The 13,918-nt window shown below is 41.7% G+C and overlaps 1 protein-coding gene across 1 annotated transcript in view; it reads left to right on the top strand.

Annotated features, from left to right (window-relative positions):
* polrmt (polymerase (RNA) mitochondrial (DNA directed)) overlaps nucleotides 1–13,918 on the top strand; it is a 73,889-nt gene that overhangs the window by 54,466 nt on the left and 5,505 nt on the right. Inside the window, exons 16-18 of the mRNA XM_052122368.1 lie at nucleotides 2,269–2,321; nucleotides 11,274–11,372; nucleotides 12,815–12,887. Coding sequence (XP_051978328.1) covers nucleotides 2,269–2,321; nucleotides 11,274–11,372; nucleotides 12,815–12,887 — 225 coding nt within the window. The remainder of the gene's footprint in view (nucleotides 1–2,268; nucleotides 2,322–11,273; nucleotides 11,373–12,814; nucleotides 12,888–13,918) is intronic.

Genomic DNA, 13,918 nt, shown 5'->3' with positions numbered 1-13,918 from the left:
GTTTGATTTCAGTCAGACTAAAACAAAAAATGCCTTTTTAAAATGGCAACACTTTAGTTCTTGGGTCTGTTTTTGCAACATTGGACTAGCAGGCCTAGATCATGCGATTTGTAGCTCGGCTTCATCCACCATGTACTGAATACAGATTAGTCCGTCCGATTGGGATTGGTATTGTGCTCATGCTCCGATAGACAGGTGGCGTGTGACGTGTTTCACTGGTATTTCCTCAGCTGATGTCCTTCCTTCAAATAATTAATTACAGACAGAAGACTAACTCAACTACTTCACTTGCTGTGGCTTGCTAATAAGCGCATGTGTAAACATACTGTGTAATCCATACTTTTGTTTATTGTGTTATAATGCCTGCTGTTTCATGTAGCTTTTTTAAAGAATAGCTCGTAGTCTACAGTGTATACTTTACTGTGTGTGGTAAATAGTAAGCTAGTATTTAATTCCACACATAACAAATGCTTCTTTTGGAATTTCTTATTTGGAAGTCTTAAACTAATGCTATAAAAGTTTTCATTGACTGCCACATGTCTCATTTCACCTTACATCTTTACCCCACATCGGAAATCCAGAATGCACACATTAACCCTTTTCAGATCATTCTTACTCTGGTTATGATCTCAGCACGTCCCAGTGAACCTGCAGTCCAATGCTAATTTACCACCAAAGCCCTTTATCCCACTTCCCCGGTCAGCACTTTTTGTACATTGCTCTCTGGTTCATATCAGTCCATCACTGTCCCAGACTTCATTCACTGTCACCATGCACTTAAAGTCTCTGCTGAATTGTACTGAACCAGGACTAACTCCTGGTGCACCGGACAGACTAATCTTAGAAGTAATGTGACGGAAGTGCCCCTGGTGCTGACAGCTCCCATTCCGAGAGCAGTCACTCACTCATATGTTAGTGGCTTTACCTTAGTGTCTACATGATGAACTACTGTCCTCTAATGACACCTGGTCAATATAAGAATTTTTTGGGAACGTTGTTCTTGATTGATTAGCCTCTTTGCTCATAACAGTATGATCTCACTCTGATTGGTAGTCTTACTTGAGTTTCTGTCCATGCCTCGAAGGAGGATCAAAAGGAAACTTGATGGTCAGTGTGGTGCTTTCAGAAAGGGAAGGAGATTGATTGATTGTAAAATTCTTGTTCATTAATTTATATTAGAAGTCAAAGAGGCCAGTTGGATAAAGGCCAACAAACTGTGTGTCTTATTTAATCCTGTATATGCAAATGAACTCCGCAAAAAAAGAAATATGCCTTTTCACTGTATTTTAAAGATAATTTTGTAAAAATCCAAATAACTTTACAGATCTTTATTGTAAAGGGCTTAAACAACATTTTCCATGCTTTTTCAGTGAACCATAAACAATTAATGAACATCACCTGTGGAACGGTTGTTAAGACACTAACAGCTCACAGATGGTAGGCAATTAAGTTCACAGTTATAAAAACATAGGACACAAAAGAGACCTTTCTACTGACTCTGAAAAACGTCAAAAGAAAGATACCCAGGGTCCCTGCTCATCTGCGTGAACGTGCCTTAGGCATGCTGCATGGAGGCATGAGGAATGCAGATGTGGCCAGGGCAATAAATTGCAATGTCCGCACTGTGAAACTCCTAAGACAGCGCTACAGTTGGACAGGAATTATAGCTGATCGTCCTCGCAGTGGTAGACTATGTCTAACATCTGCACAGGATCGGTACATCTGAATATCACACCTGCGGGATTGGTACAGGATGGCAACAACAACTGAATACTTAAAGTTCTGCATCTATTTAGACTTAAAAAATGCCTGAGAAAATACAAATGTGTAATACATGTGTACATCATGTGTTGTGTGTAGCTCAATATGTGTTTGACAGTCAGTTGCATATCATGAAATTTCAGTGTGAAAATAATGAATCCTGTTCTAGATGTATCCTGATTTGTTACATTATCTCTATGATTTATAAAAAATATTTCAAAATGTATTTGATTATTTTCTAATTGTTTTGAGAATTTGACACTATTTTGACATTTTGCCTTCCAATCCATTTTTGATAGAGATTTTATAAGTGCCGGTCCTCTAAAGACCTGAATATGTACTGTAAGAGTGTTTGAGAAAATTCTCATGCATTTAAGACAATGTGTAGGCGATTGTTACACTAGGTTGTGTAACAGACCCCAAATCTTTGAAAATACCTAGAACTTTGCACAATCCGCTTGCTGCTTTCTTCACTCACTAAATATTCCTTGTCTTGTGTTTCCACAGCTCAAGAGCAGCATGCAGAATCTCAACATCAACATCAGCCATGATGCAAATGAGTAAGTGCTGCTCCTATTTCAAACTCCCACATTCTGACCTCTGCATTGATGCTGGCCAGACCTTTGACATCTCCCCATGTTTCCATTCACTTGTGTGATTTGCATTATTTACATGAAACCATTAGCAGATTTAAAGTTATTTATCTACTTTTAATATTGTCATGAAATGTTCCACAGTTATATTCAAATTATCATTTATCCATTCTTTTGACACTTATTCGACACAACACTTATTATAGGAAGAGTCCACATGTAGCAACTTGGAATTAATTCAATAATCGTAAATCATCGCTTGTGGGGTTAAACCTACAACGTATTGCTAACCAGCCTAGATTTTTAAACCACGACTACCACACTGCTTTTCACTTGTTGCTTTGTAAAAGTGAAACTGGTCTCATATCAGTTCAGACATCCAGTTCCCACCTGTGCAGTATCCTTTAAGTGCAAGAATAGCAAATTTAGGAGTAAAAGGAAATATTTGCGTTCTCTAGGCACTTAGAAGGCAGCACCTGTGCCAGACAAGTGTTTTGAAGCTTTGTTCTTAGCCATCAATGTGGCTAGGCAGTATATATGGAAGATTAGCAGATATGGAAGACCCTGGTGAATTTGAAAGAAGCAGAAAGTCCCTTAGATGAGAAGTGGCATTTCATGTTGAAATGTCAGTGCTGCACATCCTGCATGTCATTTACTGAATGGAGGGCCTCCCAGAATGGACAATGAATGAACATCAGCTCTGAATTTATCATCTGTTGACATGCGTTTGCATCAGAGACCAACTATGTTTTGAAATGTTCATGATGGAATTTGAAAATCGTAACTGATTTGCTAAGCTGGACACAATAGATTTGTTTTTATATTTAACCCTTTCCCCGCCAAACACGGAATTTTCCGTGTTTTATGAAAAAACGCTTCCCCGCCAAACACGGAATTTTCCGGGTTTCCGTGTTTTAGGTGTTATACGGTAAGGAAGACCCCTGCGCATGTTTTGAAAGAGTACGCAACTCTTTGATCAAAGAAACAGACTGCGATCGTCTCAAACATGAAGAAATGGAGTATTGAGAAGCTCAAAATATCAGACATAAACATGCCTTTTTCTCAGCTTTTTGTCTGAAATGTTGTTTTTTGACAAAACCGACCTCTGTTCAAGTCGCAATAAAAAAAGAACAAATGAAGATAAAATAAAATAGTTTTTTTTTGCCTAAAAGCAGAGGCTCAGATCTTTATTGTGATATATAGCATCTTCATATATTCATGGAAGAAAATATTCTGCGGGCCATTAAAATTTAGCAAAAATCATCAAAAACCCTGGCGGTGGCTGGCAACTTTTTTTAAATAACGCTGGCGGGGAAAGAGTTAACGCATTATTAAAGGAATAGTTTTCCCACCAATAAAATATCTGTTACCTTTTACTCAACCTCAGCTAATATAAAACTCTTATGGCTTTTTTATATTCTGTGGAACACAAATGAAAAATTTACTGGTCGCAAATGGGGACAGCTGCGTAAGCTCCGGGAACCATGTCTGATTCTCCCAGCGCGGGGCTATGAGGAGCACCGAGTGATGCGTTTCCCTGATCCTCTGCATTACCTGTGGCAATAGCGAGACGGGAGGGAAGGCGTAAAGCGGGCGGTTGGGCCAGTCCTGGGCCAGTGCGTCCTCGCTTTTCGAGAAAAATACTGGGCAGTGAGAGTTCTCTTCTGACGCAAAGAGGTCTATCTCTGCTCTGCCGAATATGCTCCATAACTTCTGGACTGTTTGAGCGTGCAGGGACCATTCCCCTGGGGAAATATTGTCTCTGGACAGTCTGTCTGGGCCGTCGTTCAGGTGGGTGTTTAGCCCATGCTGAAGCGGGCGCATGCACAGTAAACCCAGCTGAAGTACTGCTGCGGCTGAGGCCATGTAACCTAGCATTCTCTGAAATTTTTTCAGAGGCGTGAGGCTGTTCATCTGAAAGGACGCGGCTAGTCGCTGAACACGGCGCGCGCGCTGTGTAGATAAGCGAGCCGTCATCGCCATGGAGTCTAGTTCTATTCCAAGGAAGGAAATTGCCTGACTGGGCTGTAGTGAGCTCTTGGTCCAATTGACTGCAAGACCCAAACTGTTCAGATGACTGAGGAGAACTGTCCTGTGAGACAGAAGCTCCGTATGTGACTGTGCCAAAATCAGCCAATCGTCCAAATAGTTCAGAATTCGCAAGCCCTGACTCTGCAGGGGTGCGAGCGCCACATCCATGCACTTCGTGAAAGTACGGGGTGCTAAAGACAGGCCAAACGGAAGGACGGTGTATTGATAAACCTGGCCGTCAGGCTGAATCTCAAGAATGGCCTGTGACGGGATTTATCTGAATCTGAAAGTATGCATCTTTCAGATCGAGAGAAATAAACCAGTCCCCTGGCGCACATGCGCGAGGAGTTTCCTGATTGTAAGCATTTTGAACGGTCTTTTGCGAGCACCTTGTTCAAAACCCTGAGATCTAATATTGGTCTGAGGCTGCCGTCTTTCTTGGGGACAAGAAAATAACGGCTGTAAAACCCCGACTTCGCTCAGAGAAGGTGGCACTCTCTCTATGGCCCTTTTGCACAGAAGGTTTGCTATTTCTGAACGAAGCATGCAGGCTGCTTCCGTGTTCACAGTAGTTTCGAGCCGTGCTCTGAAGCGGGAGGGCGGCGATCGAACTGTAGCAAATAGCCCTGTTTTATTGTGCTTAACACCCATTTGGATATCCCTGGGATAGCTTTCCACGCTTTGAAGCGTAACGCTAGAGGGTGAATGGCCAAGTCGCCCTGATTGCCGCACACAGCGAGCTGAACAGAATGTGTGAGCGCGCTTACTGTGCTTATGCATGACTGCTCGCAGACAGCAGGGACAGGCTGTTCTGTGAGTGACTTCCCGATTGAGGTGAATGGGGAAAGAGTCACATCTGTTAAGTGATGCGCGAGCATAGTCACGGGCATGGGACTTACATACAGAGAGGTGTTTGCTGGCCGTGTGGCAGAGAAGGGGCGCGCGCACGGACTCGTGGGCGCGTTCATTGACTCTAACACTCGAGCTGGCTGTCCCCGCTTTATGTGAGTGGGCACTGATAGGGACACGGGAAGTGTAATGCTTGTGTGTAGGGGTGAACACTGGATTGTGGGCACATTTTCTACACATAAGGCATGTTTGCTTTTTACAAGATTTCTTTGGGTCGCCGTGAAAACGGCATTTGAGTGCAGGCAAGCGGCAGTATCACCGGCTTGTTGGCTGCTGAATCCACCACTGCAGTAGCCTGAGAGAAGGGGACTGACAGGGGGCGAAGCTTTGACGGTGGTCCGGCCGCGGCGGGACTGAGCCGTCGTTTCCTCAACAAAGCTAGGAGGACTTCGGTTGCTCAGGTTTCAGCGCAATCTTAGGCCAAGGCCAGCGGGGGGGCGGCGGTCTGCAGCGGCTGTCTGAGCGCGATCTAGGGCGGCCGCCCTGTCGACGCTGAGAAGTCTGGCTTTGCTGAGCTGGGCGCTGTGAAGAGGCTCGTGCAGGAGGCTGGTCACGTGGGCGGCCTGCAGAGGGGCTAGCACGACGAGGCAGGAAGAGATTCATGGCTTGGGTGGCTTTCTGGACTTCCGAGAAACGGTCAACAATGCCACTCACCGCGGAACCGAAGAGACCGGACGGAGAGAGCGGCGCGTTGAGGAACGTGGAGCGTTCAGCTTCTCCCATGTCGGCTAGCGTTAGCCATAGGTGTCTCTCAGTCACAGTCAGCGCGGCCATGCACTTCCCTAGGGCTTGAGCTGCAGCTTTGGTGGCGCGAAGGTGAGATCCGTCGCGCTCCTTAGATCTGAAACAGCCTCTGGGTGCCTGCCTTTCTCATCCCACTCTCGAAGAAGATCCGCTTGGAGGATCTGTAAGACGGCCATGGAATGCAGAGCAGATGCGGCTTGGCCGGCGGCGGCATAGGCGCGGCCAACACAGGCGGAAGTAGTTCTGCAGGCCTTAGACGGGAGCACTGGCTTAGACCGCCATCTCGCGGAGGGCGGGCAAAGGTGTGCTGCTACCGAATCCTCGACCAGGGGGATGGAAGAGTAGCCCCTCTCGGTGGCGCCGTCCACCGATGGAGACATGGGTTCGGTTCCTGGCCGAGAGAGGCGCGTTCCACGATTTAGAGAGCTCGGCGTGGAGTTCCGACAGGAAGGGAGCGGCCCGGGCCGCGGGCGCCTCGCGGCGACGGCTCTGAAGAAAGCAGCCGTCGAGTCTGTTGGGAGCCTGCTCAGAGGGCGGTGACCACTCGAGTCCGAGGCGGTCGACGGCCTGTGTGAGGAGGCGCGTTAGTTCTTCTTCAACTCCGGCGCGGGTCCTGCTGGATTCCTGGGCCGAGGAGGAGGCTTGGGAGCCTGACCACTCCTCGCTGTCCGAAGCCATGATGGAACAGCAGCCCTTATCCTCTGCCTCGTCATCCGAGATGGCAGCAGTGCGGCCGCTTGGCGGCAACTGCGCGATCCCGGGGGGGCGGGGAGGGTGAAAGCGAGGCTCGAGGGAGAGGCTCCGGCGAGGTAGTCCCTTCTAACACCGGTTCCGGCAGCCTTTGGGAGCGGCGCTTCTTTCTGCGCTTTTAATTGTTCATATCATTCAGATCTTTTCAATGAATTGGTTGATCCGGTTCATGAAACTGGTCTAAATTATTCATTCATGAATCTGACATTTCTACTTCTCTCTTGAGTGTGCCAGGGAGATCTTGGCACATATCGCGATTTTCAGTTAATAACATTTATGTCAATTTCTCACACTAAAGCTATTGTAGGACTAAGACTTGGAATCTAGCACATAAGTCGCGTGGACCATTTTGCAACATTGAAAGCTCCAGGTCTTGTTCGTTATAATTACAAGGAAAACAGCAACCAGAATGACATTTCATTTTTCATTACACGCAAGAAAGTCATACAGGTTTGGAATGACGTGAGGGTTTTCATTTTTGGATGATCTATTTTTTGAAGCCTCACTGGTAACAGGTTGACACTGAGAACAGTGTCTTTTGCCAATTCAACTCCCAAATTTTCATGCGTTAACAAGGTCCTGTCATCCATCCACCAATTTACCATATGTTCACAAGTCAACATCATCTTTTATTAAACAAACTCTTCTGTTGGTCCAAATAAATCTCTGAATGTTCTGTCTATACCCCAACATCTGGTCTTTTAATACCATTACATTTCACAGTTGTACTCAAACTGCTTACAGAGCTTTACCCACAGCTTGGTTAATACCACACAATTGAAATATCTTCTAAACCCAGTCTGCTTGCTAAATACGACAGCTATCTCTTTGACCTTCCCCCAAAAGCTGTAAGGACATGATGAAAAGCCACTTACGATGGGCCTCACTTTTGCGCCCTTATACTTCTCTATCACTGTATGTGATAGGCGACAGCCTCAACGGAACTTGCTTTGACAGGAATCACATTAACAGAAGCTGGGGTGACAAAAAGGGAACACACCTTCTCCAAGACAAAGTGCTCATGGCTAGATAGATAGCCACAACTACAATTGTACATCCCTCCCAGGCTATGAGAAATAGTTAACCCTCTGGGGTCTGAGGGTGTTTTGGGCCTTGGAGAAGTTTTGGCATGCCTTGACATTTGTGCTTTTTTCAGTTGCTTAAAAACATATTAATGTCTAAAGTCTGATAACACTGTCTTCAGCACAAACTAGGCTACAATAATATGTGAGCAACATGTATGTACAGGTTTGTATTTTTGAGAAAATTAACGTTTATGCGTGGTTTTTGAAAAAACGACAGAGAAAATGTTAAGTCACTGAAATAAGGCCATATAACACATACTAAACATTTGTCCACAAGACTTTTGAGAACTGGATCTTGTAGCCTTGAGTTTTTGCTACAAAATGATGTGAAAAATCATCCTGATCACTCATTCATATAAAACAATATAGTCATTTAACTTTTGTGTGACAATTTTAGTGCTGAATGGTAATATGCGAGGAGGCGTGAACGATCATGAATATTGATGTGATTCACACCTGAGGACACAAAGACCACTCCTCTGGGCCTATCAATGAGGAATGTGACAGAGAGAATTAATGTGAGGAGACTTAATGATCAAAATCAAGTTTTGAATTAAAAGTAATCTGACTATATATTTTCTTTACATAAAGACTTTACTTAATTTTAGACCTACACTACCATTAAAAGAAGTCTCTTCTGCTCACCAAGACTGCATTTATTTGATCCAAAATACATATGATAATATGCTGATTTTCTAATATGGGCATATTTAAAGTGCATTTTACTTATTTAACCTAAACACATATTTGCAAGCACAAGCTTTGTTGATGATAACGAGTCAGCATACACACATTAAAATATAATCTAACATTCATATTATTTTTATATCATATTACATATCATATTTATATCATACAGCATACAATGTAAATAACAACATTTACATGTAACTAAAACTTGCCTATTAGGACATGTCAATACTTTGAATGTCAAACTCTGAATCCTGTCTGGAAACAGTCCCACTAGTAAAATATGTACATGTTTATATAAAATAGCATGTCAGCTAATGAAAACTAAACGACTTACTCGTTTGAAATTGTATCCTCTGCTGGATCAAGTCACTCTTCAAAATACAAACGTTCATCGGAGTCCTGCTCTTCTTCTCAGAAAAATGTTAACTCTTCCTTAATAGCCAAGAGTTTGATCGCCTGTGTATCGTTACAAACATGCAGAAAAGTTGAGTTGTGTTGTGTTTACATCAAATCTCGCAGTTGGGGGCGTGTACTTTTCCCTTGATCGCCTCAGCACATTAGCGTATGAATGGCGCGCTCTGCTGGTGGGTGGGATCACATTAGAGATAATGAAGCTGTGCCAGGAAAACCGTACATCGCTTTGTTTCATACAGATTACATTGCAGGAGAATATTTGTTTTAAATTTGAATTGTTTTATTTAAAAGTAGACATTTTAAGCTTTCTTTAGACATATGTTTCATGTTTGTGTGAGAAGAATTCGCGGAGTTTAAGTTAATTTTAGTGACGTGTTTCTGAAATATGATCGTGAACACAGAGACTGCTGAAAGCTCAACCTTTTTATTTTATTTATTAAAACAAAAACACAAGGTTTTGATGTTAATATGAGTGTACACAAAAAAAGAAGACCCTCTATAGTTTATAATCATGTATTGATTGTATTTATATGACCATAAATGACGGAGTATTTTAAGTCTATGTTGCTGCTATGTGAAAAGAAAACAGCAAAACGCGCCGGCGCGTTTGCCGACCCCAGAGGGTTAAGAGCCTCTGGTGTAGCTTCAGAGAAAAATGCGACCATCCGATTACACTTGAGACCAAGTGACGGGCTGTTCGGTCAGTTACGCCTTCACAGTTAAGTTTGTGTGTAGGATGTATAAAACAACAACACTTTCGAGCATTTTCCATAGCTATTCAAGGGCGCTGCCCAGTGATTTTTGGAATGTTAGACTACTTTTGGAATCCCCACTCCCTAAGGAGAAGACTTGGTACAGACCGCCCCCAATATCTTAAAGAGAGCTAGTCTATTGCTCTGTGCATTTGCAGCCAAAAGACAAAAAAGACAACCAAATGACATTCTTGTTATTTATAGACACTTTTATTGCTTTTACATTTGACTGTCAACTTAAGTATTACCATATTCACATTGTTACTTGAAGAACTTCTTTGTGGTATTGCATTTACAAGCATGTGAAATACAGCCTCTTTTTGTGACATACTAACAGTGGATTGGAAATAGGGATGGAAATCTTAAGGAATGATCGATTCTGGTTTATATTCAGTTTTTTTACTTTGACGATTCCATTTCCTAAATGATTCCATTAACAATTATTTTACTTTACCTGCATATTCTGTTACTTTACCTACTCCAGACCGATTCATTCAAAACAATTGTCTCAGAAGTCATTTGTTTTCCAGTCGGACTGCACTGGTCGCACATTCATTGAAAATATCTGAATCAAAACCACATTGTTAGTGGAAAACGCAGTCATAATTTAGTACATTGTTCAGTTTGCATTCGTAAAAGAATGCAGAAATTCAAGAACCATTAACTGAAACAAATGTTATGAAAATCATTTCATTGTTTTTCTTTTCTCTTTAAATCTTATATATTTTTCTTTCTGTTGAAATTATCTTTCAGTCTTTCTCTTTTTCATTTTTTCTTTCGATCTTTTTAATTTATCTTTTTTTCATTCTTTCATTCAATCTTTTTCTTTGTCTATTTCAATATTTCTTTCTATCCTTCTTTCAATATTTTTCTTTTGATCTTTTTTTATCTTTGTTTTTCTTTAAATCTTTCATTTTTCAGTCATTCTTTTGATCGTTCAGTCTTTCTCTTTCTTTTGTTTTTCAGTTGTTGCCATTTTTATTGATTTTACAATCTCTTTCAATCTTTTTCTTTAAATAATTCTTTAGATTTTTTTTCTTTCAATCTTTCACTATCTTTCAGTCTTTTCGATCTTTCTTTTTGTTTCAATCTTTCAACTTTGATCTTTTTTATTTTTATCTTCTTTTCATTTCAATCTTTCTTTAGATATTGTTTTTGTTTTTCTTTGGATATTTTTATTGTTTGATAGATGTTTCTTTTCATCTTGTTCTTTCTTTTTAACAGAATTTAGTTTTAAACAGAATAAGTACACACATTACTCTCTGCTGATCTAGTAGATTCACTGTGTTCATGTGTGTCTCCATCTTGGATAATAATTAAGACTGACCTACCTGTTCAGTGATGTATAGCTTCAGGTGCTACAGGTGTAGGTATGGCTGTGTTAATTAGTCTCGTGTGTGTGTGTGTGTGTGTGTGTGTGTGTGTGTGTGTGTGTGTGTGTGTGTGTGTGTGTGTGTGTGTGTGTGTGTGAGAGAGAGGAGAATGACCGAGTGCACTCTATACCAAGATAGCTTTTCTTTTTTTTTTTTTACCTTATTTAGGAAACCAGACAGTGTGAAGCAGAAAAACGCCTTCCCTCCTAATTTCATCCACTCGTTGGACTCCACTCACATGATGCTGACATCGCTGCATTGCTATAGGTGATGAACCAACTGTTGTTTTACATTGCACACTTAAAACGACTGTTATGTTGTCATGCATCATTGTTGGATTTAAGGAAAAGTAACCCAGATGAAGACTTGTTTGCAAGATATTTTTATATATATATATACACTCACCTAAAGGATTATTAGGAACACCATACTAATACTGTGTTTGACCCCCTTTCGTCTTCAGAACTGCCTTAATTCTACGTGGCATTGATTCAGCAAGGTGCTGAAAGCATTCTTTAGAAATGTTGGCCCATATTGATAGGATAGCATCTTGTAGTTGATGGAGATTTGTGGGATGCACATCCAGGGCACGAAGCTCCCGTTCCACCACATCCCAAAGATGCTCTATTGGGTTGAGATCTGGTGACTGTGGGGGCCATTTTAGTACAGTGAACTCATTGTCATGTTCAAGAAACCAATTTGAAATGATTCGAGCTTTGTGACATGGTGCCTTATCCTGCTGGAAGTAGCCATCAGAGGATGGGTACATGGTGGCCATAAAGGGATGGACATGGTCAGAAACAATGCTCAGGTAGGCCGTGGCATTTAAACGATGCCCAATTGGCACTAAGGGGCCTAAAGTGTGCCAAGAAAACATCCCCCACACCATTACACCACCACCACCAGCCTGCACAGTGGTAACAAGGCATGATGGATCCATGTTCTCATTCTGTTTACGCCAAATTCTGACTCTACCATCTGAATGTCTCAACAGAAATCGAGACTCATCAGACCAGGCAACATTTTTCCAGTCTTCAACTGTCCCAATTTTGGTGAGCTCTTGCAAATTGTAGCCTCTTTTTCCTATTTGTAGTGGAGATGAGTGGTACCCGGTGGGGTCTTCTGCTGTTGTAGCCCATCCGCCTCAAGGTTGTGCGTGTTGTGGCTTCACAAATGCTTTGCTGCATACCTCGGTTGTAACGAGTGGTTATTTCAGGCAAAGTTGCTCTTCTATCAGCTTGAATCAGTCGGCCCATTCTCCTCTGACCTCTAGCATCAACAAGGCATTTTCAGCCCACAGGACTGCCGCGATACTGGATGTTTTTCCCTTTTCACACCATTCTTTGTAAACCCTAGAAATGGTTGTGCGTGAAAATCCCAGTAACTGAGCAGATTGTGAAATACTCAGACCGGCCCGTCTGGCACCAACAACCATGCCACGCTCAAAACTGCTTAAATCACCTTTCTTTCCCATTCTGACATTCAGTTTGGAGTTCAGGAGATTGTCTTGACCAGGACCAAACCCCTAAATGCATTGAAGCAACTGCCATGTGATTGGTTGATTAGATAATTGCATTAATGAGAAATTGAACAGGTGTTCCTAATAATCCTTGAGTGTGTGTGTATATATATATATATATATATATATATATACTAGTAGGTTTTTCCTCTAAATATATTTTTTACCTTTCGCTGTCTTTGTGTTGTAGGGCTGGGCTCACATTTGTATCCGTACATGACTGTTATTGGACTCACGCTCTGACGGTGGACACTATGAACCGGGTGTGTAAGGAACAACATGTTCAGTGCAGGATGTATTTCAACTGCTTTTTCTTTCAACAGGAATAGATGGACAGTCCAACCCTGTCAGCTTAGCTGCCAGATGTTTGCATGTTCAATAACTAACCCTGTCAGCACAGGATATTTCGGTATTGAATTTCTGTACATCTCATCCTCTCACCTACAGCAATTTCTGGACAGTTGCCATGAAGCAGACTTATCTTTTAGGTTTAGCCTGTTGTTTTATTTACCTTGTTTGAGTTAAATTTCACAAATCTGTTTTTAGGCACAGATTTGCTTGTTTCACATTACATATGCAATTGAACAGAGTTGAGGATATAGACATTGTTACAGTTTACATTAAATCAAAATTGACACTTTCTTGAAGTTCCTTGGTCTTTTTGTAAACGATTCATCAGTGCATTTTCCTAAAAAATATTTGTCTGAGATCTCAAATATTACTTCTAAATGTAATTCTCTAACTCTGTAAAAAAAAAAAAAAAAAAAACATTCTTTTTTGGCTGACATCACTAAGCCCTCCTGTTTTTCAACCCCTCCAACCAACACATAATTATCACTTTTCATGATTTAATGAATTTCAGATAGATAATTTCAAGTCCAGGTCTAATTTTGTCATATATTACAGAATTAAAATGGGTTGTGAATGCCATTTAATGCTGACTTTAAGTTGCCCAACATCACATCTTTATAAAAGCAGCTCGAACCTACATGAGTTACCTTCATTTCTTACGTTTCACTTCCATTGTAACTTATGAGCTTATGAAGTTTAATAGCTCCATCTATCCCTTTAAACCATATTCCGCTGTCTGAATTGCGACTCTGCTTTCTCATTTTGACTTCAACCTTCTCCCATCCCTCTCTCGACTTCTATAAGGGGTCTATTGTCTGCAAGTCTTTTCCTGTCATGCTTTGTGGTCACAGATTCCTCTTAAAATGGGACTGTTTAAATGAGAGAGAGGTGAAAGTCAGAGACGAGCATGAGAAAAGGGAAGCTAGAGGAAGATAGCATTGAA

Source organism: Xyrauchen texanus, chromosome 48, assembly GCF_025860055.1.
Source record: "Xyrauchen texanus isolate HMW12.3.18 chromosome 48, RBS_HiC_50CHRs, whole genome shotgun sequence".
NCBI lineage: Eukaryota > Metazoa > Chordata > Actinopteri > Cypriniformes > Catostomidae > Xyrauchen > Xyrauchen texanus.
This window is presented reverse-complemented; position numbering and strand designations above follow the sequence as displayed.